The following is a 24,762-nucleotide window of genomic DNA, read 5'->3' as shown; positions in this document are numbered from 1 at the left end:
TCTATTTCCACTTCCAAAGCTACTTGGCTCTCTCCCATCATTGCTCATTCTACTTCTCCCTTATCATTTTGATTCATAATGGGTTCATCACGATCCTCCAGTGAGCGTACTGGCTCAGTGCACTCGATCGACTCGCCCAACAAGAGCAAGGTATTACAAACCAAGGCCGATCCCAACATGGCCCTTCATGAAGCACAGCCGAGTATGTTGGAACTATTTCCTTCTTCTAGTGGTGCAAATGAACTAATCATGCCTAATGAATAGTGACCATGGCCATTAACGGAGACTATAACCGACTCTCCCTTGGGAGCATGCAACACAAGGACCGGGAGGGAAAGATCATTGGTGAGTTCATCGTATCTTTTTCCTTGAAGCAAGATAAAGTCATCTAACATTTCTTGTTTCTTTGATGTAGCGGACCCTGATCGTTGCAACCCAACCCGGAATCGTATGGAGCGCCCACTTGACACTATTCGATCTTTCCAGACGGCGATTGATACCCACCGGAAGCAGAATTTCCAGATGTGATGGAGAAAGATAATTTTTAAGATTTGATTTGAAGATGCGAGCGTGGGTTTATACGAGATGAACATGTTTATGATACCTTTGAACGCGATTTTGATTAAGTTGATGTTATGAAATTTGATTTGGATTTTTCACAACCTGAGACATTGAATGAAGCCTTAGAAGAGGCCAAAGAGGCCTTGTATTGGCCTTGTATTCTTTGTAAAGAGGTTGTAATCTTACCCGGATGTCCCTGCGATGAATACAGTAATAAAACCATGGAATTCAATGGAAGAGTCATGTGACTCGGGAGTGCAAACACGACAAAAAAGAAGCAAGAAGAGGAAAACTTGGAAATTGAAGATGATCAGTTGATGTTATAGTTGATCAGATCATAGAAAGATAGAAGAATAGAGTAGGTTGGATTAGTTATCGAAGAATCCACCGGGCGCTCGTTCTCCCCCAGATCGTCGCCTTGGCATGGAAAGTGTTCATCGCCAATATTTCTCTATTTCTCTAGTGTTGAATTAGGTTCCAATGGGCCGAGTACGCGACCATGGGAATTGCCCTTTTATTATTTATTTTATTACTATTTTTTCTTTGGCTCTTAAACCGAGGGATTTTCCTTGAGCGAATCGGATTTCATTCAATAATTTGAGGCTGATTTTAGGGATCAGTTTGGGAATCTTTGCATATTGGCACAATTTACTTTTCCTCCTTGTTCAATGCTCTACGGATACGGAGTAATCATCTTCCTTGAATCTCAGAATATTTCAACTCGGAGTTAATATATGCTAGTCTATGCTGCGGAAAGGAATGATCTCCGAGTGATTGTCAGATTGACATTGATAGGCAAACGGAGATTGACCTTAATCCGAGAGATTTTCTTGGCTCAATTGTTATTTCTATCTTAAACCTACTATACACATCTACATTAAAATCCATGGATAATTATGAGACCCTCAGCCACTTTTCAGGGTCAAATGGTTAATTATAGATTAGGCCTTTGTTTAACAGAACGCGAAAGCGAAAAGAAAATAAATCAATGAGAATTAAAAAAAAATAATAAATAATAAAATAATGAAAAATCAAACGAATACGCACTTGCCGACGCCATCCAAAGCAAAAGCAGCCCCACTACCGCGTAAGCCTCGACTTTTTTTCATTTTTCCCACTTGCACAGAGAGAAGAAAAAAAAAAAATCTTGTAAAATCTTATCCAACCGAACAGCAAATGTCTCTGAATAGTTGAATTATTCCGGATCTACCTGGTGACTTATTTTTATAAATGGAGAATGTCTTAATGTGCAGATGGGGTTCGTATTATAATTTTTGCCGCCCCTCATCTCCTCATCTCCTCATCTCTCAATAAATCCCATTTTCTCACCTAAAGAGCCACTTTGCTCGCTGGCCTAGTGGGCCATGGACGCACTAATGAAGCACTTGGGTCTAACTGGGTGTTAGACTGCAGAAAGCCAAGTTACTTTGAGTTAGTGGGTCCCAGATGATTGGCTGAGAATCGCCATTCGGGGCCTGTGAACCGATTTAAGACCGATTGAGTCTAGAAACCAGCCCTAAACGTTGGTTGACGCGGTCCATATCATCTCCGGGAAAAAGTGACATCCCCAGCATCCCCTAAGGAAATCACTGGTGGAGGCCAAGGTTGGGTCAGATGGTACGCGTCCCCCCATTCAGAAACCACTTGCGACTCCATTTAGGGGTCAGGGGGGGCGAACAAATCATGTTGATCAAAAATAGCCAGAGGGTATTAAGGGCCGATGGGCAAGCCACGACTTTGCTTTGTCTCCAATTCTCTCTTCCCTGTGGCTTTTCTTCCTTTCTCCATCTTGACCTGGATATCACTCGTTCCTATCCTCGTCTCTTTCTCTATTAGCTCCCTTTCGTCTTTTATTTTTTCCCTTTTTTCTCTTTTCGTTGAACAGGAGGTTTTCTTCCGATCCATTCGCTATATTTCTCGATTTTTAAACGGTCAACTCCGTATACTGTATACAACATGAAGCTGTCTATTCTGTCGCTGGCGACCATGGCCGGCGCCGCCATGGCCAGCCTGGACCCTATTGTCATCAAGGTAAAAATCCTCCAGGAATCACTCTGAAGGAAAGGTCCTCGATGTTGACCCGGAACGATAGGGAACCAAATTCTACTACTCCAGCAATGAGACTCAATTGTGAGTAACCCCCTCAACCATCTTTAAGAATCAAGTGTTCCAAAGAAACCAAGCTGACCCCCCTAATCACAGCTTCATGCGTGGTGTTGCCTACCAGTGTAGGCATTCCCTTCCCCCACCCCGTTATCTGATTGTAAAACCCCCCCACATGAATTCACACCTAACATCATCAATATAGACTCCCAAACTGTGGATCCTTTGATTGATGCCACTCTTTGCAAGCGTGATATCCCCTACATGCAGGAGCTGCGCACCAACGTGATCCGTACTTACTACATCGACCCCACTGCCGACCACTCCGAGTGTATGGCTTTGCTGGCTGATGCTGGTATCTACGTCGTCTCCGATCTGTCCAGCACCAGCGAGGCCATTGACCGTGACGACCCCGAGTGGAACGTCGCCCTCTACGAGCGTTACACCTCCGTCATTGATGAGCTTTCCCAGTACAACAACACCATCGGTTTCTTTGCCGGCAATGAGATCGCCAACTCCGTCGCTACCACTGATGGCATGGCTTACGCCAAGGCTGCCGTTCGTGACATGAAGAAGTACATCAAGGATATGGACTACCGTGCCATGGGTGTCGGATACGCCACTGCTGATGTCTCCGCCATCCGTGTCGATCTTGCTGACTACCTGGACTGTGAATCTTCCGATGAGATTGTCGACTTCTACGGATACAACATCTACTCCTGGTGCGGTGATTCCACCTACTCCGAGTCCGGCTACGAGGCCCGTACCAAGCAGTTCGAGAACTACACCGTCCCCGTCTTCTTCGCCGAGTATGGTTGCAACTCCGTCTCCCCCCGTACCTTCACCGAGGTCGAGGCCCTCTACGGCGACAACATGACCCCCGTCTGGTCCGGTGGTATCGTCTACATGTACTTCCAGAACACCAACGACTACGGTAAGAGACGGCAATCCCGGATATTGATTCCATAGAATCCCTTTCTTCGTTTCCCTTACAAAGTCCCCATAAACTAACCAAATACCCCAGGTCTCGTCTCCGTCATTGACAGCACCAGCGTCAGCACCATGACCGACTTCAAGTACTACTCCAGCCAGATCAACAGCGCCGACCCCTCCAGCACCAGCAAGAGCGCCTACACCCCCACCAACACCGCTCTGATGTCTTGCCCCACCGAGGACAGCACCGCCTGGGAGGCCATGGCCTCTCCCCTGCCCCCTGCCGCCGACTCCAACCTGTGCGACTGCATCTACGATGCCTCCGCCTGCGTCGCCGACAGCAGCCTGACCACCGCCAAGCTCGGAAAGCTCCTCGGAGTTGTCTGCGGCTACACCGACTGCAGCGGTCTCGACTCCAACGGCACCACCGGTGTCTACGGTGCCTACAGCATGTGTGGTGTCAAGGACCAGCTCGCTTTCGCCTTGAACAAGTACTACAGCGCCCAGAACGAGGCCGCCACTGCCTGCAGCTTCGACGGTTCCGCTAGCACCAAGGCCACCACTGCCGCCACTGGCACTTGCTCTTCGCAGATCAAGGAGGCCGGCACCGCTGGCACTGGTACCGTTACCACTGAGGCTACTGCCACCGCTGGCTCCAGCGGTAGCTCGTCCAGCAGCACCTCTACCTCCAAGAGCGCTGCTGGTGCCACTACCGTCCACCAGAGCGTCACCTTTGGCTCCCTCCAGGTCGGTGCTTACGCTGCCGTTGCCCTGTTCACTGGTATTGGTATGGTTCTTCTGTAAACTTGCCTCGGCATTTGGACTTGGCAGGTCTTCTTTTTCGTGTGTTTTATATTTTTGTACCAATGTGTTGAGGTATAAATTTTTGATCTATTTCTCCCGGGGCGCTTCTTTTCTCCCCGCTGTTATAGGTCTAGTTGTATATACACTTGGTTCACAATGGCTCCTTTTTTCTTGACTCGCTTTAATAACAAATTGCATTTGGCGGCTCTTCATTTTATTTTCTTTCGGGGACTTGAATCGCTTTTTAGCGCTTTACTGAAATATATAGGCTTCGTTGATTTCTTTATCACAGGGTTGAAATACATTATTCTTATTCTTCTCCAATTGCTCGCTTGGTCAAAATAGCCGAGGTCTCATCCAGTCGACTCCAATCGTGGGCATCTAAACATGCCTGCCGACTGAGCCGCACAGCCCGACTCGTCCGCGTCCTCATCTCCTGCTCAAATTCGTCGATTGCCGATTGAGCCGTTGTGTTGCCTAAATGGAGCTTTTCAATAGCTTGCATTAAATGGAATGCATCAAGAAGGCCGTGATTCGCCGCTTCCCCGCGATCTAAAGACTATTTAGCGATCTCTTTGTTTTCGATTTTTTTTTCTCTTTTTGCAGGATTCAAAGAAAAGAACTTACACATCGTCATCGCATGCGCGGCATCTCCGGCCAGCGTTACTCGTCCACCATGGTTATCCCAAGTGAGACACTCCCAATCCGCCAATTTGATCTCTGTGACCAAAGTTCCACTCGGAATACGATCCACAGTCTGCTTCAAAAACGGGACGAATCCCTCCGCACGCCGTTTCATATTCGCCAGTCGCGCCTCATCCGTAGCCGCGACTTCGTCCGCTGAATCCTGCACCGGCCACGACATGCATATCTGCGCCCGGTATCGCTCGGAACCCGAACCCGCCGTTCCATTCCCCTGTGGCGTCTCCAACATGGAGAACCAGAAAAATGCCCCCGTCGGCGGATGGCATCCCTGGAACAATAGCGGATCCATGTCTCGTAGCGGAGCAATCTCTGCTGGCGTCAAATCGACCGCCACGCCGGTGAAACGGATTGGCAGAGGTATATTGTCGAATGCATCCGGTCGCAGTATCTGCCTGACGATCGATCGACTTCCTTCAACGCCAACTACCATCCGTCCCGTTACGGGAGTTTTCTCATTAGCGAAAATCAATTGCACATGATCTTCATTCTGAGGAACTTTCAACCCGACAGCCCGTTGACCCCAATGAACCTGCTCTTCAATCCCCTGTAACAAAGCCCTCCGCATCTTCTCTCGATTCACGCGCCACCGTCTACTAGGCGGGATGCGATATTTCGGCTCCCCAGTCTCTAGATTCACAAACAAGAAGTTACCATTGTCGTGGCGCGCAACGTCGGGATCGACCTGGACGTCCTGGATTCTCGCGAGGGTTTCTGCAGGAAGCATCTTGAACATATGCTCTAGGGCCCAGTGGAGTGTAATAGCCCACCCCTGTCCGCGCGCATCGGGTGTCTCATCGCGTTCGTAAATTTCAAAGGGGATATTTTTCTGCTTGAGGGCTTGACCAAGTGTGAGGCCGACGATCCCGGCTCCAACGATTAACACTGGTTTCATGTCCATTTTGATTGCCATATATGATTTGTGATTATATTCATGATTGACATAGCGTGTCATTTGCCTTTTGTTTCATTTCCCCCATCTCGTATCGGAGCCGTCGCATAGATAACGTGCGGGGGAAGTGGTTTATCGTGATGTTGATCCTCGTTTCCGACCCGTCGGCTAAAATGCGACGGCCGCCGTCAAAAGAACTTGAGTAACCTGATGATAACTTGAGTAACTTGAATAACAGGATATAAACCTGGATAGCTACCTCTTCACTTTGCTTCATTGTTACATTTCCCAAAGCATTGACTCATCATGTCTCACGAGGCTCTTAACCCAATTCACCCCTCAGTTCTTCCCCACTTAGACCCCGTCTTTGTGAAGCTCTACAACGAACACGTCGCCAACACCCCTTCAGGCCCAATTGACCTCGCATTATTACGCACCAAATACTCCGTCCTCTACTCCTACGGCACAGGCCCAGCACCAGATTGCGCGCGGATTTATGACGCCCAAGTCGCAGGCCACAATGGCGACTTAATCCCAGTTCGGGTTTACGAGCCTGATTCCCCAGGCCCTTGGCCAGTACACATCGATTTCCACGGCGGAGGTAAGAACACTCTTTACACCAGCAGAACCTGCCAACAACGATAATAAACAATGATATTGATCCCCAATGACAAACAGGCTGGGGCCTCGGTGACCTTGACACAGAATCGCACATCTGCAAACACATCTGCGCCAAAGCAAACGTCTGCGTAATCGACATCGCATACAGACTAGTCCCCGAACACGCATTCCCAATCGGAATCCAAGACTCATTCTCCGCCCTCCAACACATCCATTCCAAGGGGGCCGCAGAATTCAAAATCGACCCGACCCGTATCTCCGTTGGCGGCGTCTCAGCCGGAGGCAACATCGCCCTGATCTGCGCCCATCTAGCCCGGGACGCGAACATTCCCCTTCGGCTAGTCGCAGTCGGCACACCAACCATCGACGATATTTCCAAATACAGTTCCGCGGCCGAAGCACCATGGCCGTCTATGCAGCAGATGGAACATGCGCCGACTTTGAACTGGGGACGACTGAAGTGGTTTGATATTTTGAAGTGGCAGAGCCTTGCGGCGGAGGGTTCGCCGGCGAGAGAGGCCCAGGTCGAGGCGCTGAAGTGGTATGCTAATGCTCTGAATGCACCGGACTTTACGCGGTTGCCTAAGACGGTGATTTATACTGCTGGATGTGACCCGCTGCGTGATGAGGGCGAGGCATATGCGAAGAGATTGGTTGAGGGGGGGAATGAGGTTGTTCAGAAGAGATTTGCGGGCGTGCCTCATCCATTTATGCACATGGATGAATGTGAGTATTTTGAATTCTGACTATGATTGTTGCTGACTGGCTTTTAGATTTGTGGCAGGCAAAGGAATTCATTGATTTGACTGCTGATCATATTCGAGATACACTGCATCGGTGATGAAATGGCATCGCGACAAATAACATAACTTTCCAAAAATCGCCAAAAGACTTAGTGGACTTTGAGAGGATTAAGTGGACTCCCAGTGGACCTAGGTTGGAACTTGGAACGACACTTGGACGGTTGGACCTTGTATGACGGCCGATAGAGGCCACCCAAGGGTCACATCCCAATTTCAACTTTCTGACCGGCAAGAAGAAGAGGCAGGGATCCTAGTCATGTCATATAATCCATTCTCAAGTCTCTTCTCAAGTCCCTGCTCAAGTCTCTTCTCAAGTCTACTCTCAAGTCTACTCTCAAGTCCCTTCTTAAGTGTATTCTCAAGTCCCTTCTCAAGTGTATTCTCAAGTCTCATGTAAACACACGTAATTTAGATGCAATCTTCCACTGAACTTTTGTTACAGTAAAACTTCAGATCATCTTCTAGCGGAGATATAATCTTTTCCTCAACCTCATCTCGGAACTTGTCTTCGGAAAGTGATGTATACACTGCATCTAGCCCAGAGACACACCGCAGCACACTATTCTTATAGTTCGGACCACAGTCCATCTCACTGGCCAAGCGTCGAGCTGCCAAGGCATCAGAAAATTCCGGTGGCTGAAAATTTGTTAGGATGGTCGGAGAAAACACCAAGAACATGAAAGCAAACGTACCATGCTTTTTTCAGTCTCATTTTTTAAATCTGCAAACACCTTCCGATACCATAATTCCATAAGAACAACGCCAAGGGAGAATAAACATGGAATGGAGTTCAAATATAGAGTTGGTAGACTGCTCGATAAAGTGGCGATGTCAACTCCTTGTGGTCCGAAACTGCGTCGGATCAATGGGTTATCAAAGTCCACAGTCGCGTCGGAGGAGCGCAGGAACGAAATATCGGATTTATCCCAATAATCCGTCAGCCATTCTGTGCTATGGAGTTGCATCACCGAAGAAGCCAATTTCAAGCCCAACCGTGATCTTTGCTCCTGACGAAATGCTTTATCCTGCAGAACAGAGGCCAAGGATATTGTCTCTATACTTTGGAAGCTTGGTAGGCGCTGTTGGTGATCTATCGCCCTGATCCGATGTTGTCGGCCTTTATCACTTGTGATAGCTCCCAACCAGTCCAATGATGACATTGGCCCCATAATCATTGCGCATAGGTCATTTATATCCTGATAAGTGGGGGTCTGTGAGGCTGAGGGTGGGTCGATATTGAATTTCACTCGAGTATGGTGATCATCCTGGCAGTGATCGATCTTCGTCTCCCAAGGCTGCATCTCGAGCTCGCGCCAGTTCCATGGCGAGCAGTACTCCGTGCCGAAGGTGAAGACAGTATGAAAGTAGATATGTTTTGAAGAAATGCTCGCGTTGCGGAATTCTAGTTTCATGTTTACGTCGTGGCGCAACATGCAGTTGCAGCTGGGGGACGCAGGGAACTTCGACTGGAGGGTTTCGTATAGATCGATCGCGTGGGCACGGATCCTCGTATAATGCTTGGTGTTTCGTCGCGATATCCGGCGTGTAGCAAATATAGATTGGTTCTGCTCAGTAAGTCTCGCCAGGAAGTTGTTCAGCCGGCCAGCCTCTTCAAGGTGCTGGGTGATTCCATCTTTATTGAGCACTAGAATGAGCTTTTTCCATTGTCGGCGGCGAGACTTTTTATCGGGAGTGTCATTATCACCATATTTTGTGATTAAATCTTTGATCTTTCCTAGTTCCTCGTTCATGTCCTCAACTGTATCCAGATACTGCCGCACGGACTTTTGCTGGAAGATATGCTCCTTGATCAGAGCCCCTTCCCGCCATCGATCATCCGTCGGATCCTGCATCATTTCAACAATTGCCTCTTCCTCGACCTCACATTGGCTCGCAATATCCTCCATGAACCGCCGGCAGGAGTTGCTGAAGCTGGTCTGCTCTCGGGCAAGTCCCCGACCGATGCGTTTCAAGACGTGTTGATAACGAAACAAATCTTTCACCAGTCCGCTCTCTTCAGCGCAGAAACCAACGGCTTGGGTGAGGATCGGGTAGACCGCTAGGACCACTCCAACTACCTCGAAGCCACTCATAGCCAGGTATTTTCTGGACCAGACTTGGGATCTGGCGTGTGAACACAAAGAACGAGCAGGAACCTAGTGAGAAGAAAGCCAAAGCAAAAACCTGACAGAGAAAATGTCAGCGGAGGAATACAGCCGCTGGCTGCTCAGGAAAAGGAAAGAACGGAGAGAGAAAAGCAACTGGATTGGCTATGGACAATCTCTCTCGGGGGGATGGAGAGAGGGGAAAAGGAAGGAAGGAAGCAAGCAAGCACCACAATGTAGATACACCCAGAGGGGGCAACCTAACCCCTCTCTGACAGAAAACAAGTTGACGCGATTGTCTTACGGCCTGCATGTGCTTCGCTAAGCGCTGCATCAGGATTCAGCCCCCTCTATGGCGGCCGATAGAGGCCAAGGGTCACATCCCAATGTCAATTTCTAGCTTCACCGCCCTGTTTCCCGCCCGTATTGTATTTATCACATACAGGAATATCTCAAGGGAGACTTGAGAAGAGACTTGAGAAGAGACTTGAGAAGAGACTTGAGAACATTTGAAGGGACCTAGGAATAGATTATATGACTAGGATTTCTGCCTCTAGATATCTCTCAAGACCTGATCGCTTCTTTCTACCAACGTCCTTCAATCCGGAAGCAATTCTGGAGGGTATATACCTCAGAGGGGTTATTGACATCAAAATACTTTCCAGTGATGGATTCGGTAGATCTCCATCCCAATTTGAAGAAGGCACTCTAATGAAATAACTCTATCTTCGAGACGTACCAGGAACATCCTCATATGTTCACAACGTTGGGGAAAGAACGAAAGCGGCAGTTATGCACTCGACCCCCGCCCTCGAAACGGTCCCGTGTTAAGGTTGTGGATTCTGATATAAAGACAAAGAACAAGAAGGTATCATCGACGACAAAACCGGTTCCAAAACATAAACAGGATCTTCACGACACACTTCCAGGTGTCATGCCTCGTGCACAGATTGCGGAAGCGGCAAAGCTGGCTCGTCCAGCTAGACAGATGGATCACCTTATTACCGATATTCAGTGCCTAGAACGAGCCCAGATTCAATTAACAGCCGAATACTAACTACTTACTCAGAGAGCGGATTCACAATTACGGACAATTTAACAGCTGGAGGAGATGTTAGATAAGCAAGATATAAATTTGGAGGCTAAAGAACCTAGGTAAGAAGATAAATCAGAGGATCAAGAGGATATAGAAAAATCCGATGAGGGGAAGTAAGCAAGAGTCAGAAATTTGGGATGTGCGAGATCCCAAATTTCCACAGCTCAGGCCCCTATGGCGGTCGGAACCAGGACAGAACAGATTATAAAGAATATGGGTGGAAACTGGGACGGTAATGGATAAGAAAAGAGGGAAGATTGATTGAAACCAGGAGATTGGAGGAAGAAGGGTTATGATCTTAATGTGTACCATTATCTTGTGTTCCGTTTTGAGGCCTGAGTGCCTGACACTATTATTACCTAAGCATCATCTCTTAGTTTAGCCCGGACGGAGGGGACTTTCCTCCCTTCCCTCTCATTAACCCCAATGTTACGTGTTTCTTTTATGTTCCGTTTTCCGTATCGATTCTCCATCCAGAATCAATTGTTCCGAGTTCTCTCTGTGTATTGTGTTGTACTTTCAACTTGGTGAGAGTGCTTTCTTGCCAGTTGTTGTGACAATTTGCAGAAAGAGAAGTAATACAATATAGCGCGATGTATAATAAAGTTCAAGGATTCAAAATAGAAGGAAGTAGAGGGATTCAACGTATAACGGAGTTTAAGGATTCAATCAATATATAATGTAGCGCTGCATATAATGGAGTTCAAAAACAAATATGAATTTGGAATTACTCGTGTATGTAATTTACTTTCTGCCGGTCAAAAAGTTGAAATTCGGATGTGTCGTAAGGGTGGCCTCTATCGGCCGCCGCACATCAGCCCCTGTACCTACCCCGCTTCAGCTGAGATGCAGGAATGGAAACTTCCAGCTAAGAACCCCAGAGAATCTTTTTGCACTTATGCTTCGATCTGGGGTTGACTAGAGTTATTATCTACAGTTTTCTTCCATTTGAAAACGTCTTTGCGCAAGTCCTTGTTGAAAATGGAGGCCGAATCTCGAATCTCGATAAATTCTCTCTTCAAGCAATGTCTCGAAAAATTGCAAAAATTGCTGAATTCTATCCCAGATGAAAGAAGTGATGCCAGTTTGACAGTACAAGATGACCTTGGAAGGCTTCGAGTCTGGATTGGCAACTTCGGCGCACATCGCAAGCCGACAGACAGACTTTCGCTAGATCATCGACTTCGAGAGGCCCCGGATCTACATAGAGAGGTTTGCAACCATATCAACGACATCTCCGAAGCTATTCAAGCAGGTAGGGTATCCGAGGCTGCTGAATTTATTTTATTTGATTTGTCATTGATTTTTCCAAGCAATTCCTCTTCTATCGCAAAATCTCTCAAAACCCCCTTCAAATGAGAATCTTCTTGGAATCGGCCAGATTTCTCTTGAATCACGACCTGAAGACATCAATTCGGGCTCAGAGAGTTCAGACTCAGATTCAGATGAATTTTGGGATCAGATAAGAGCAGAAAACGACATACACTCAGAACTAGATGAATATCTGCAGGATATACGATTTACAATCAGCAGCCTGTAGGTAGTATCTGAAAAGAATGCCCCCATAGCCCAAGAGCAAAGTTAACAAAATATTGGTGGATCTAGGTACAAATTCTCTCTGACCCTTCAGAACCCTGCGCACCGCGATCTGACATCCAGGGCGTCCCGAATTGACCTGAGTCATTTTGAATTCTACGACATACAGCATGTGTCGGACAAGTTCAATCTTTCAACAGATAGCGTGCTTGCCCAACGGCTTGGAAGAGCAAACACCAAGCGTCGCCAGCTTTTAGCATATTACAAGGAACACGTTGGGAAAATCTCAAGACATCTTGATATAGTTGTTGCCAAAGCAATCGAGATGCCGATGGATCTACCGAAGGATAAAGAAATCTTCAAGGCACCTCAAAGCATTTCAACAAAATGGACACAGGATACAACCGTTTCAACGATCATTCCGCTAGAAATTGATTCAAGATCTGACTCTGCGCGAACAAAATTCTCCGTAACAAGCTCGGCGACTGGCGATCAACAAATTCCGCTGATGCCCCCACCGCCACATCAACACCCAGAGAGCGACGCTGGAAAAATACCATTCTTTTGCCCATATTGTCATCAAACAATACAACTTGAAAACATGGATCAAGATTGGGATTATCATGTTTATAGCGACTTACGACCATATATCTGTACATTCGCAGGTTGCATCAAGCCTGACCAGATTTACGATAGCTATACCGAGTGGAGTGAGCATGAACGGCAACAACATCGGCGCGAATGGTTCTGCAATCTGTGCTCAACTAACTATCAATCTGGACAATCCATTTTGTTACACTTTGGAGAAGCCCATGGTGAGGCGGTGCCCGAAGAACAAAGACAAGCGTTAGTTCAGTTATCCGAAAGAGCGGTGTCTTCTCCACAGCAGTGCCCCTTATGCACCAAGTCCCCGATATCAAATCCGAGACGTTATCAGGAACATCTAGCTCGGCATTTACAGCAACTCTCACTTTTTGCCTTGCCGCGACTAGATTCAAAAGAAGCTGACGGCATATCTCGCGATGGAGCATCAGATGAATCCAATCGGCCACTGGCATTTGACGATGAAGATCATCAATCTTTGAGATCTACACCAAGCCAAGACTCCCTCCCCGTGGAACGAACTCCGAGTCCTCGTTTGGACTCCACATTTGTTCTGCCCATAGGAGGGATCGGGGCAAAAAATGACGACATGACCGAGGAACCATTGGGCAAGGAGGACAGACTTGTGGATTTGAACGACACAAAAAATCTGGGCTCAAATAAAGAAGACTCTGTATTAAACTTACAGGGTCTGGCAAAGCTATATTGGAGGCAAGCCAACCTAGAGAAGACTGAAAGTCTATTGATACAAGTTTTGAGAATTCGTCAAGAGACCCTGGGCGCAGATCACAAGGATACACTATCAAGCACAGAAGATCTAGCATTGCTAGAGCATGTGCGGAGCCGCTTGCAATACGCTGAAAGTCGATTGATGCCAGTGACCGAAACTCGGCAGCCAAATTTCGGGTTAGATAATGGTGATTCGCTGTTAAGCATGCAATCCCTAGCAAAGGCATACGAGAGACAAGGCCACTTTGCCAACGCAGAGATCCTATTACTGGAAGTGATAGGGACTCGCAAGGCAATCCTCGGCGAAAATCATGAAGATACCCTATCAAGCATGGAGAAATTAGCCTGGACTTATCGGGTCTACAATCAATTTGATAAGGCCGAGAGCGTCACCATGCATGTATTAGAGGCTCGAAAAGCAAGTCTTGGCCCAGATCACCAGGACACACTTTCAAGTATGGAGAACCTGGCAGGACTATACCAGAAACAAGGTCATTTCAACAAGGCTGAGGGCCTTTGCGTGCAGGTGATGGAGACTCGCAAAGCAAAACTTGGTGCAGATCATCCTGACACCCTGGAAAGTATGAAAAACCTGGCAGAGCAATATCAGAACCAAGGCCACTTGGACAAGGCCGAGCTCCTATTCCTGGAAGTGATAGAAACTCGCAAGGCAATCCTCGGCGAAGATCATCACGATACACTATCAAGCATGGAGAAACTAGCACTCCATTACGGGGTCTGCAATCAATGGGATAAGGCCGAGATTCTATCTCTGCAAGTGATAGAGACTCGAAAAGCAAGTCTTAGCTCAGATCATCGCGACACCCTGCGAAGTATGGAAAGCCTCGCGAGTCTATATGCATGGCAGTCAGATTTTGCCAAGGCTGAGAGCATATTGACACAGGTAATGGAGTCTGTCCAGGCAAGTCTTGGTGTAGATCACCATGATACAAGACGGAGTATGGAGAGCTTGGCATTAAACTATCAGAACCAGGGCCTCTGGGACAAGGCCGAAGAGCTATTGGTTAGAGTGATGACCATCCAAGAAAAAAGCCTCGGCAAAGATCACATCGATACGATACAAAGCATGGAAAATCTAGCGATATTTTATGAGAAGCACCCTGGGGGCCACTTGGAAGATGCCGAGCAGCTGTTTATACAGGTGGTAGATAGCCGGAAGGCAGTTCTTGGCGAGGATCATCCTGATACAACAGGAAGCATGGACTCTCTGGCCCTGGTATACCGAGACCGTGGCCGCTTGCAGGACGCCGAGCATCTCTTCGAGCAGGCGTGGCAGAGCCACCGGAAAGTTCTTGGCGAGCATCATCATGATACAACAACCAGTATGACAAATCTGGCCAAGGTGTACCGAGACCGTGGCCGCTTGCAGGACGCCGAGCATCTCTTCGAGCAGGCGTGGCAGAGCCGCCGGAAAGTTCTTGGCGAGTATCATCCTGTTACAATAACCAGTATAACAAACCTGGCCCTAGTATACCGAGACCGTGGCCGCTTACAGGACGCCGAGCATCTCTTCGAGCAGGCGTGGCAGAGCCACCGGGAACGTCTTAGCGAGTATCATCCTGCTACAATAACCAGTATGACAAACCTGGCCCTGGTATACCAAGACCGTGGCCGCTTGCAGGACGCCGAGCATCTCTTCGAGCAGGCGTGGCAGAGCCGCCGGAAAGTTCTTGGCGAGCATCATCCTGATACAACAACCAGTATGACAAATCTGGCCAAGGTGTACCGAGACCGTGGTCGCTTAGAGGACGCGATCAATATTTTGATGGAATGTAATGAAATACGGGAAAGATCCCCGTACTATATGGAGGCTGAAAAAGTTGCTTGGCGCAAAACTTTGCAGGATTGGCAGATTGAGGCAGCGAATATGGATGCAGAAGTTCCAGGACTTGCAAATTGAACAGATGCAATACCGTCATGGATGGCGGCCGATAGAGGCCACCCTTTGAAGGCCCATGGGTCACATCCCAATTTCAATTTCCGAATTCATTGCCTTGTTTCCCGCCCGTATTGTATCTATCATAATGGAGTTCAAAATCAAAAATTGAATATGAATTTGGAATTACTTGTAATTTACTGTCTGCAGGTCAGAAAGTTGACATTATGTTATGGTGATAGGGTGGCGGGTATCGGCCGCCATACTACCATGCTTTTTTCAGTCTCATTTTTCAAATCTTCAAACACCTTCCGATACCATAATTCCAAAAGAACAACCCCAAGTGTTAAAAGTTGGAAGGAGTTCAAGTATAGAGTTGGCACCTGGGTAGACTGCACATGTGCTCGATAAAGTCGCCATGTCAACTCCTTGTGGTCCGAAACTGCGTCGGATCAATGGGTTATCAAAGTCCACAGTCGCGTCGGAGGAGCGCAGGAACGAAATATCGGATTTATCCCAATAATCCGTCAGCCATTCTGTGCTATGGAGTTGCATCACCGAAGAAGCCAATTTCAAGCCCAACCGTGATCTTTGCTCCTGACGAAAGGTTTTATCCTGCAGAAAAGAGGCCAAAGATAGTATCGCCCTGATTCGATATCGTCGGCCTTTATCACTTGTAATAACTCGAAACCATTCCAATGACAAAATGGACCCATTGACTGTTCTGCACAGCTCATGTATGTTTTGACGAGTGGTTCCCGGTCAAGGGCAAGATTTTTGATCGAAATGGTCATTGTCACCACTTGTTGTAGTTGTATCATATACTATTGCATGGACTTGCGACCTTGTCGACGGGGGTTGAACGAAGCTCGCATCTTTTCCTCGCCGATATAGTCGCCGATATAGTCATGGAAATTTTTATCGATTCATTCTTTGAACTCTTGAAATGTGGTGATCGGGCTTGAGTGGTTCGCGGTTACACCATGCTCAAATGACCCCCAGCATCTTCCGGCATGACCCGTAAGCTTATTTATAGCGACGGTTATCTTCGATCGCTCTGATATCTTTTCTCCGGAGAAGGTCTCCAAGTCACCGAAGTAGCGTTCGCAATCCCGGATAAATTCGTGCGCTGCCCGGTCTTTGATCTTGCCCGAGTATGTGGTGATCGGTTCCATATGTTTCAACAGGTGTTTGTTGGCGTTAAATGCTTGCTCCCGCTGAAGCATCAGGTTGCCAGTACGGTCTAAGGCCGTCTCTAAGTTCTGAAGACGTTCCTCCAGGACCAGGAGGGCTCTCTGCAAGATGATCGGGACAACAGTAGCAGGATCAGCTGATTCTTGCCACATCCGGAAGAGGGCTTTGCCTTCCTCTGGGCCCGTCATGACGATAGCGCGTATTGTCTCTTTAGATAGGACATCCCCGGTCGTAGGATGTGCGGTTTGCATCCACGCAGGGGTGACGTCAGGGATGGTCGACGAAAAGGGAGTCATCGCGGGCTTCAAGTCACTCTGTTCCTGAAATCTGACGGGGTTCATCTTGAGGGTGATTTTGGCGTATGAGACTATGATATTCTCAGAAGTGGTGAGTAACTCTTCCGAAAATGCGGTCCCTTTTTCTTGGTTTTGTGCGTTCTCGATAAAACTCTGACGACCAGTGACCGGTCCGCACACGGCCCAAGACTTTGAAACTAATCGAAATGCCACAGATAGCTTTTCATCGAAAGGGGATTATTCAAGCACGGAGAAATTGGCATAGAATTATAGGTTCGACGATCGATTTAATCAGGCCGACAGTATATTAGAATAGGGCCTAGGCAATGGAGTCTTGTCAGGACTAATGGCACATGGACGAAATCCGATTGGTTCGAATGAATGATTATCATCTGAAAAAAACTTCTGCAAGGACCACATCCATAAAACACCATAATCAACAGCATGCAAGTATATGGGAAAATGTACCAAAAAAATCTTCAAATTCTCAATCCTGGTTCAAAGGTTACGATTGCTACCAATAGCTGACCTAGTTCATAGAGTACAACTGACGCGCCAAAGGAATAATAGACTCCTTCAGCGCTCTGAACTCGACCCCAAGAAGCGCCTTCGCCTTAGAAGAATCACAAGAGTAATGCGTATCCGCAATTCGCTTGCCAGGCTCTCCAACCGGAGCTCTATTTTGATCTGAAAGCTGTGCTCGAACGATATCCGCAATCTCCTGCGTGTTATACGATGATTGCGTGACCAAAAAGCGCTCATGTCCTGTACCCGGGAAGATGAGAGCTTTGCGAGTGGTTTCAGCCAGATCTTCAACATCGATCCAGACTATGTATGCGTTAGTAGAGTGCAACGCGTTCCAAAGGAGAACAGTTACTCTCACCGGGCGCTTTTGTGGGTGGCATATCAGCATCACTGCCTGCGCTCAGAACATCCCACACTATCTGATTGCTTGCATTGAGTTGGGAAAGGGACGAAATTGGGTGTATCATTTTTCCAAACACCATTCCTGGACAGAGCGATACTAGCTGGTAGTTGACTGTGTTTTTCTGTACGTAGTCCCAAGCTGCGCGCTCAGCGACAACCTTCGAGGCACGATATGCGATTGGCTAGAAGTATCAATCAGTCAACATTCATTCATATACGAGGATGGGAAAAAAAAGAAAAAAGAAACCTACAACAGCCGAGGCATTCACACCATCCTCATACGTCAACGGACACCAGTCTTTCTCCGTGTACACTCGTCCACGCTGCAACCCCAAGCTCGCATCATAGACACTAGCAAAGCTAGACATGATGAGCACGCGCCGAACAGTAGGACAGCGCCGAGCAGCTTCACAAACGGCTTCAGTTCCTTTGAGAGCGGGAATCATGAGTTTCTCTTCAAATTCACCCGGAACAGCATCATAGCTGAACGCCGAGGCGAGGTGCAAAATAGCCTGGCAATCCTGAAGCGCTTCAACCAAGGCGTCAAAATTGGTTGGGTCTGGGACGACTACAAATTGGAGACGGGCGAGGTGCTTCACCCCTGCTTCCTGAAGAGCGGTCCGGGTTGCCTCTGCTTTTTCGGTCGAACGAACGGTCGCTCGGACCTGGTGGTCGGATTGCAGGAGATTGGCGATGCAGTGGGCGGCGATGAATCCGTTTCCGCCTGTAACGAGCACCAAGGATCCAGCGTCGATGGGGGCCATGGTGACAATGTTGAAAGGGTATGGTTGGGTAGATACAATGGTGGATTTTCAAACCTTGCACGTGTGGTAGGATATTAAATAGTTTGAATAATTTTTGTAGTCAATCTATGATATTTGGGGGGTTTCGGAGCCGAATGCGCCGCCGTCGGATAGATACTCGCATGCCCTGCGGAATCAACCCCGATCCCCACTGTCAAATGTTGGCCATTTTTCTCTCTCTGTTCTAGATTTCACGGACGAAGTTTCGTTCAGTACTATAATAATCCGGTTTAAATTTATCGCATGAATTTCCAAGTGCTAACAATCACATTTAACTAGCTGTGGGTGAAAGACCCGAATCAATACACATAACGGAATGTCTCATCATGAACATCCTCTGCTGTTTGTGCATTCGCCAGACGAGCTTCCATCGAGCTACGTGCAGCTGTTCCCAAGCGATCTGCACGAGAATTACGACGGCCATACATAAGCCTTAGAGTCGTGGAAATGACGATTGCCGCAGCATTGACGGCGACCAAAGTTATCTTGGCGGGAATATACCTGCTATTGTGTGAGTAATGTTTGTTGAGCAGAAGAAAGGATTGTGGTAATTTACCGAGGGGCATCCTTCGCCTGGAAGGTCTGCGGACCAATGATGTTTGCAATGCTGAATCCAGCTGAGATGATTGCAGTACCAGCAACCTGTCCCACGGTTAACGTTAGAATATATATCAAGGGGAAGGTCATCGGCAACGAACTTTCATCGTATATCCTTTGTAGTTGGCGCCAGTCCAAGCATAAATCAGCGCGAGCGGGGCGACCGTCTATGTTCAAGTCGTGAGTAAAGATCAGAAGCAGGACATGACCCAAGGGAGTAAAACTTACCGTATTCACCAAGTATATACCTGCCAGACACCCCCCTCTATTAGATGATGGCAGGAAGGACATCAAACCAGATCCGATCAGTGTTGGGATGAGCAAAAGATCAATAGCCAACCAGCGAGAAAATCCCTTGGCAATCGCATAAGTAGAGACCATCGTGGATACAATGCTCACAATTCCAGAAGGCATATTGAGCAAAGCACTCTCCTTGCTGTCATATCCGAAGCCTTTTATCAGAATTGATGAAAATGTAGTAATCACTCCACTCGGGATAGTAATCAAGATAGTCAAAAGAACCAGCAACCACGTCTGGAGATCCGCAAATGCTTCCAGCACAGAGCGCCAGCGAAAGGTCTTAGCACCCACGCCAGCCTGATCACTCTGCAGTCGCTGAGCAATTCTCTGTTTCTCCGATTCGGTGAGAAACTTGGCCTTGTCGGGCGTCTCGGGCAGCACGAAGAGAACAAGTAGCGAGACCAGGACATTGACGGCGCCAATGACCACAAACATGATGCGCCACCCGCCGAACGATAGATTGGCGGGCGCATGTTGTGCAGCGAATGATATCAGTCCTCCGATGATTTGTCCGGCACCTAGTCCACAGTACCAGAATCCATAGCGGGGAGTGGATTCTGCTCTAGTATACCACATGCTTGTGTAAATGGTGAGAGAGGGCGCTGTGATATGTATTTAGGACTTTCCCAGAGAGAAAAAGGATCAAAGGGGAGAGATACCAATGACTGCTTCCATAAGACCAAGAAGAGTACGCAATGCAATCATACCAGCGAAATTCTTAGTCGCGGATGAACAACATAGAATAATTCCCCAACAAAAGACATTTGTTCCAAGTACTTTCGTCACGGGGAATCGCTGAAGTAAAGCTCCTTGTGGGATTTCCGCAAATGCATAGGCAATGAAAAACGCCGTTGCCAGCCACGAGAAGTCATTCCCAGTCATACCCAAGTCATCCTGGAACCCCATCACATTTGCATACTAGTTTCAAATGTTAGCCATCGGTCGCCGTCCTATTTTGACAAGGTCACGATATCACACATACATTGATAGAAATCTTGTCAATCATCTGCAGGAAATAAGTCAAGAACATAATGGGCAAGATATGCGCATCAATCTTGCGGACAAGTTTCTTGTCATCAGCCGTCAGACTGCCCAAAGCATAATCTTCACCCTCATCCAGCTTCATCGCGACCGCGTCTTTCTTCTCCATAATGCAATTGCAAAGAATAGTTGACTTGGAGCGATCAAAGGGGGGAGATATTCCATGATTTTGGCTGGCATTTTAACGTTTTTGAGAACAAGGGGCACTGATACGAGCCCGACCAAGATAACGAAACGTCGAAGCTTCCCCGGGAATTGATTGTGTTGGTGTCCACGACTCCACATCCACTGAGGCGAATCGGGTTTGGGTAAAGATCCGCAGTGGAACTCAGCCAAGTCAGCCAAGTCATGCAGCCGTCGCTTAGATAAGGTCCGCCGTCGCTACCGATAAGACCAGAGCCGTGTCAGCCGACGATGCGAGACAATAGCTTCATAAAATCGTGTATATATTTGTAGAAGGGACTCTTGAATTTGCAATCCTCATTCTCTTAATTCGTTCAGTGACCGTAAAGATGCCTTCACGTACAGACACTCCTCTTCAAGTAGCCATTATCGGCGCTGGTCTCGGTGGCTTGGCCGCAGCCGTTTCCCTACGTCGCCAGGGCCATCAAGTGACAGTGTATGAGCGATATGATTTTGCCGGTGAAGTGGGTGCATCGTTGAGTGCCGCGTCCAATGGATCTCGATTCTTGGAAGAATGGGGGGTGGATGTTAGCGCAGCAAAGCCGGTATGTGACACTCGCGTATCAAATAAGTGAGAATCAACTAATGCCGGCTCAGGTAATTCTTCGACAACTGATCATGCACAACTGGGCAGATGGAGAAGTTCAAAGCACTTATCCGCTCGGCGATTACAAGTCCAAATTTGGCACGGTAAGTTTCCCAAAGAACCTGGACTGGTGGACATGGCCTAATCTGCGATAGGACTATAACAACTTCCACCGAATCGATATTCACAAGCAACTTCTGAAATCTGCGTTTGAAGCACCCGGTGAGGGACCACAGTGTATACTGAAAGTCAACCACAAGGCCACAGACGTCAACCCAGAAGAAGGCACAATTAAATTCGAAGATGGTTCACAGACAACTGCTGATATCATCGTCGCCGCTGACGGAATCAGAGTAAGTTCACAATTTACTAAGCAGAAAAAGATATTTCTACTAACAGCATCACAGTCTCTCACGAGGGAAATGATGGAAATCACACCCAACTTCACCATGTCCACATCATGCTGCTACCGCTGCATCATCAGCGCAGAGAAACTCCGCTCCCTGGATTTAGAAGATTACATCTCCAACGAAGCCATCGAGTACTGGGGCGGATTCGGCATCAACAAGATCGTCATGTCACCCTGTAGCAACGGCGAAGTTGTAAGCTGCTACTGCTTCTATCCAGCCTCTGTCAACAACCTTCGCGAGGATGGATGGAATATCGGCGCCACACCCGAACAATTGGTCGAGACATTCCCTGACCTGGACCCCAGAATGCGGAAGTTGATGCTGAACGCTGAAGATATCAAGATGTGGCGACGTAGGTCATCTCCCCACAGACAGACGAACGGGTACTTACAGCTCTCGAAACAGTATACAGACACGACCCTTATCCATACTGGGTCAAAGGCAAGGTCTGCTTACTTGGTGACGCAGGTAAGTTATGCTGGTTCTATTTTTCAATTTTTCAAGATCAGAACTAACGAGACTAGCGCACCCAATGATGCCCGATCAGTCTCAGGGATCATGCATGGCATTTGAAGATGCCGGGGCACTGGGTCTAGTCTTTCACAAGAACTTCCGCAAAGATTATGGAGTCAGTGAGGGATTATCGTTATATGAGCAACTGCGCAAACCGCGAGCCACGCGAGTGCAGGAAGCTAGCTTCAGAGCGCGCGAGGATCTCAGTGAGAGAATTGGTTGGAGTTCCTCGTCTGATCGACCTGGGAAATTGACCATTGAAGAGGTCTGTGGGTACAACATGAGGGAAGACCTGGCCCAACTGGTGGAACAAGGGAAAAAGCAGTAAAGAATTTTTATAGCACTGTGAATCAATATTTCAATCGACAAGGCATATGTACAGAATTCGTCGACATTTATTTTACATCATATCATATGTCGGGAGCTGATCTATATGAAGACCACGCCTGGAAATTGACTATATCTCACCGATGCCCAATTTAAATCCGACGTGCTGTTGCTCTCCCACACTTTTTCCAGGAGCTGTCGGGCGTACTGGATATGGCCGAATCCCAAAGTATTTTCCATAACCATTAATCGCTCCTTGACAATCATTCGCCGTTCAATGGTCACACTGGAAGATCCCGCAATGACAAGTGGGAATAGAAGACAACCCTCCACTCGGCTTGCATAGGGTATCTCTTGCACGGCATCCAAGATCTTGACAATAGCTTTCTCAACAAAGCTATGCAGGGGGTCATATCCTTCTACTACCTGATGTAGACGCAGACGGATAGCCCATTCAAAAGCGATGGTTGCGGACTCTGTATCTGGCTCCTTTTTCGCCATCTGGTCGTGGTCCACGCGCCATTCGTCAATCCGAGTTTCCACGTGGGTGGCTGCTGCTCGGAAGCCAATCTCGGATAGTTCATCGACTCGTTTACTTCGATGGTTCGCCAGCACATTCACCATACCCAGATAATCAAAAAGCGTCGGAGATATTCCGTAGATAGCCGTCGTAGATTGGCCCTGTTCGAGTTCTGGTACGCTGCTTCGTCGAAAGCTGGTGGTAAGCTCGGTCATGCTGGCGCCTGGGTGTAAAAGTGGAGGTTTGCATCGAGAGATAGTGGACATTGAGTCCAGATAATGGAACAGGCTGATGCAAAATGTCCATTCATCACTGGAAATCAAAGAGTGAAATGCAGGAGATTTGAGAATGGCACTGGCAGCTTTGAGATGCCATTTCCATACTTTGGAGGTTCCATCGAATAGCTCGGTCAAGCATAACAATAGTACGGTTGCACATGCTTCAAATATACATCGGACATCCTCTTTGCCGAGCAGGTTGTTTACTTGAGCCAATGCTTTTTCTCGTTAGCAGGAACACAAATAGTATCCTTCCATACGGTTAATCACCTTGCCCCTGTCTTCTCAATGCACACCCCCAGATGCTTGGATAAACGCGTTTCCAATGGCACCCACTCAAACTCAAGATCACACTAGTGACTGTATCAGATGTGGCAGCAAGTGGTAGAAGCGTGACCAGGAATGGGTTCCGATCGGAATCATGAGATCGGGACAAGGCACGCGACACCACGTGGATATAGTGATTAAACAGCGAACGATCTTCTTCGCTCCGCAAGTGTGGATTTGTAGATACCGGCGACCCAATCGATAGCGTTCGCGCTCTTTGGCCCGACAACGGGTGCGGGAAAAGTGAGGCGATAAACTCCTCATCGTTATCAGGTGTGCTCCAGTCAATAGCCAGCGGATCTCCGTCGGCATTGTCCATCGGATCTTCATCCGGCGAGTCCGTCGCATAAGAAACCGGTGAATCTCCACTAGGTGCGGGCGTAGAATTCCTTGATGACGATGGCCATTGGCAGGGAAGATTCAAGCGGCGACAGTCAGTGCATCGAGGGTGGATCTCGTCGCACTTTTTTTTTCTTTAGGTTGACCAATTCAAATCAGCTTCTCGCCCATATAAGAGAGGGCGCCTTGTCAAGATCCATTGGGTCTAGATCTACCTTGCCTTGCATGACAAACACCCACCGCGGGACCGAGATGCGCGGGGTCTTCGTGACGCGATTGTTCGTCGTGAGGTTTCCACGTTATCCGCTGGTGCTCGTGGCTTGCATACATGGCCCAAGCCTAGTTCAAGATCAAATCAGCCTCAGTCCTTCCATTGGCGCATAACAAGTAGAAAAGACGTACGTTTGCATCGGGAGCAAGGCAATCCGCCGTCGCATCGTTGTTTCTACCCTTATCAGTGCTCGTATTCGTCAAGTACGGAATCCCTGGAGACTCACAATTTGGGCGCAACGAGCACAAACTCGACCTGGGGTGACGGCGTCATGCATCAGGGCGTTAATTTCTTCTCTTTCTCACTCGAATTCCGTTAGAGGGAAGAAAGAGAGAGTTATCGACGCGACGGCCTCGGCTGCTTGACTTTCTTATCGGTCAGTTCCGATCCGACGGTGATACGGAGGTACTTTTGTTCCAATCAACGTAATCTACTAAGTACTAGTGTATTCTCCACTTCCGAAAA

The 24,762-nt window shown here is 47.9% G+C and overlaps 11 protein-coding genes across 11 annotated transcripts; 5 read left to right on the top strand and 6 right to left on the bottom strand.

Moving 5' to 3' along the window:
- Window positions 1-78: 78 nt before the first annotated feature.
- N7466_003528 (DUF2406 domain-containing protein) lies at window positions 79-528 on the top strand (the record flags this gene model as incomplete). The annotated part of the gene is made up of 3 exons (XM_057162925.1): window positions 79-202; window positions 265-345; window positions 416-528. 3 exons carry the CDS (start codon window positions 79-81, stop codon window positions 526-528), a joined length of 318 nt encoding a protein of 105 aa, XP_057024040.1.
- A 1,989-nt stretch (window positions 529-2,517) lies between these two features.
- On the top strand, window positions 2,518-4,401 carry N7466_003527 (glycoside hydrolase family 72 protein; the record flags this gene model as incomplete). The annotated part of the gene is made up of 5 exons (XM_057162924.1): window positions 2,518-2,592; window positions 2,654-2,691; window positions 2,764-2,789; window positions 2,870-3,598; window positions 3,689-4,401. The coding sequence occupies 5 exons, from the start codon at window positions 2,518-2,520 to the stop codon at window positions 4,399-4,401; spliced, it is 1,581 nt and encodes a 526-aa protein (XP_057024039.1).
- Window positions 4,402-4,711: 310 nt separating this feature from the next.
- Window positions 4,712-6,004, bottom strand: N7466_003526 (FAD-dependent oxidoreductase; the record flags this gene model as incomplete). Its single annotated transcript, XM_057162923.1, has 2 exons — window positions 4,712-4,953; window positions 5,029-6,004. The coding sequence occupies 2 exons, from the start codon at window positions 6,002-6,004 to the stop codon at window positions 4,712-4,714; spliced, it is 1,218 nt and encodes a 405-aa protein (XP_057024038.1).
- A 297-nt stretch (window positions 6,005-6,301) lies between these two features.
- N7466_003525 (alpha/beta hydrolase) lies at window positions 6,302-7,457 on the top strand (the record flags this gene model as incomplete). Its single annotated transcript, XM_057162922.1, has 3 exons — window positions 6,302-6,596; window positions 6,674-7,342; window positions 7,390-7,457. The coding sequence occupies 3 exons, from the start codon at window positions 6,302-6,304 to the stop codon at window positions 7,455-7,457; spliced, it is 1,032 nt and encodes a 343-aa protein (XP_057024037.1).
- Window positions 7,458-7,827: 370 nt separating this feature from the next.
- N7466_003524 (Synaptobrevin) lies at window positions 7,828-9,512 on the bottom strand (the record flags this gene model as incomplete). Its single annotated transcript, XM_057162921.1, has 2 exons — window positions 7,828-8,055; window positions 8,112-9,512. 2 exons carry the CDS (start codon window positions 9,510-9,512, stop codon window positions 7,828-7,830), a joined length of 1,629 nt encoding a protein of 542 aa, XP_057024036.1.
- A 2,089-nt stretch (window positions 9,513-11,601) lies between these two features.
- On the top strand, window positions 11,602-13,706 carry N7466_003523 (tetratricopeptide repeat protein; the record flags this gene model as incomplete). The annotated part of the gene is given in 4 exon segments (XM_057162920.1): window positions 11,602-11,875; window positions 11,934-12,156; window positions 12,226-13,676; window positions 13,693-13,706. The coding sequence occupies 4 exon segments, from the start codon at window positions 11,602-11,604 to the stop codon at window positions 13,704-13,706; spliced, it is 1,962 nt and encodes a 653-aa protein (XP_057024035.1).
- A 2,605-nt stretch (window positions 13,707-16,311) lies between these two features.
- Window positions 16,312-16,920, bottom strand: N7466_003522 (uncharacterized protein; the record flags this gene model as incomplete). Its single annotated transcript, XM_057162919.1, has 1 exon — window positions 16,312-16,920. The coding sequence occupies one exon, from the start codon at window positions 16,918-16,920 to the stop codon at window positions 16,312-16,314; it is 609 nt and encodes a 202-aa protein (XP_057024034.1).
- Window positions 16,921-17,404: 484 nt separating this feature from the next.
- N7466_003521 (uncharacterized protein) lies at window positions 17,405-18,566 on the bottom strand (the record flags this gene model as incomplete). The annotated part of the gene is made up of 3 exons (XM_057162918.1): window positions 17,405-17,703; window positions 17,759-17,984; window positions 18,054-18,566. 3 exons carry the CDS (start codon window positions 18,564-18,566, stop codon window positions 17,405-17,407), a joined length of 1,038 nt encoding a protein of 345 aa, XP_057024033.1.
- Window positions 18,567-18,904: 338 nt separating this feature from the next.
- On the bottom strand, window positions 18,905-20,652 carry N7466_003520 (uncharacterized protein; the record flags this gene model as incomplete). Its single annotated transcript, XM_057162917.1, has 6 exons — window positions 18,905-19,106; window positions 19,162-19,247; window positions 19,304-19,369; window positions 19,431-20,104; window positions 20,162-20,420; window positions 20,485-20,652. 6 exons carry the CDS (start codon window positions 20,650-20,652, stop codon window positions 18,905-18,907), a joined length of 1,455 nt encoding a protein of 484 aa, XP_057024032.1.
- A 403-nt stretch (window positions 20,653-21,055) lies between these two features.
- N7466_003519 (uncharacterized protein) lies at window positions 21,056-22,563 on the top strand (the record flags this gene model as incomplete). Its single annotated transcript, XM_057162916.1, has 6 exons — window positions 21,056-21,271; window positions 21,324-21,416; window positions 21,468-21,665; window positions 21,720-22,074; window positions 22,128-22,190; window positions 22,247-22,563. 6 exons carry the CDS (start codon window positions 21,056-21,058, stop codon window positions 22,561-22,563), a joined length of 1,242 nt encoding a protein of 413 aa, XP_057024031.1.
- Window positions 22,564-22,664: 101 nt separating this feature from the next.
- N7466_003518 (Zn(II)2Cys6 transcription factor) lies at window positions 22,665-24,570 on the bottom strand (the record flags this gene model as incomplete). The annotated part of the gene is made up of 5 exons (XM_057162915.1): window positions 22,665-23,578; window positions 23,697-24,150; window positions 24,267-24,365; window positions 24,429-24,471; window positions 24,524-24,570. 5 exons carry the CDS (start codon window positions 24,568-24,570, stop codon window positions 22,665-22,667), a joined length of 1,557 nt encoding a protein of 518 aa, XP_057024030.1.
- Window positions 24,571-24,762: the final 192 nt, after the last annotated feature.

Source organism: Penicillium verhagenii (assembly GCF_028828195.1).
Source record: "Penicillium verhagenii strain IBT 33310 chromosome Unknown utg000004l_segment0_segment0, whole genome shotgun sequence".
Classification (NCBI taxonomy): domain Eukaryota; kingdom Fungi; phylum Ascomycota; class Eurotiomycetes; order Eurotiales; family Aspergillaceae; genus Penicillium; species Penicillium verhagenii.
The sequence above is the reverse complement of the archived record's forward strand: the minus strand, read 5'-3'. Positions and strand labels throughout refer to the sequence as shown.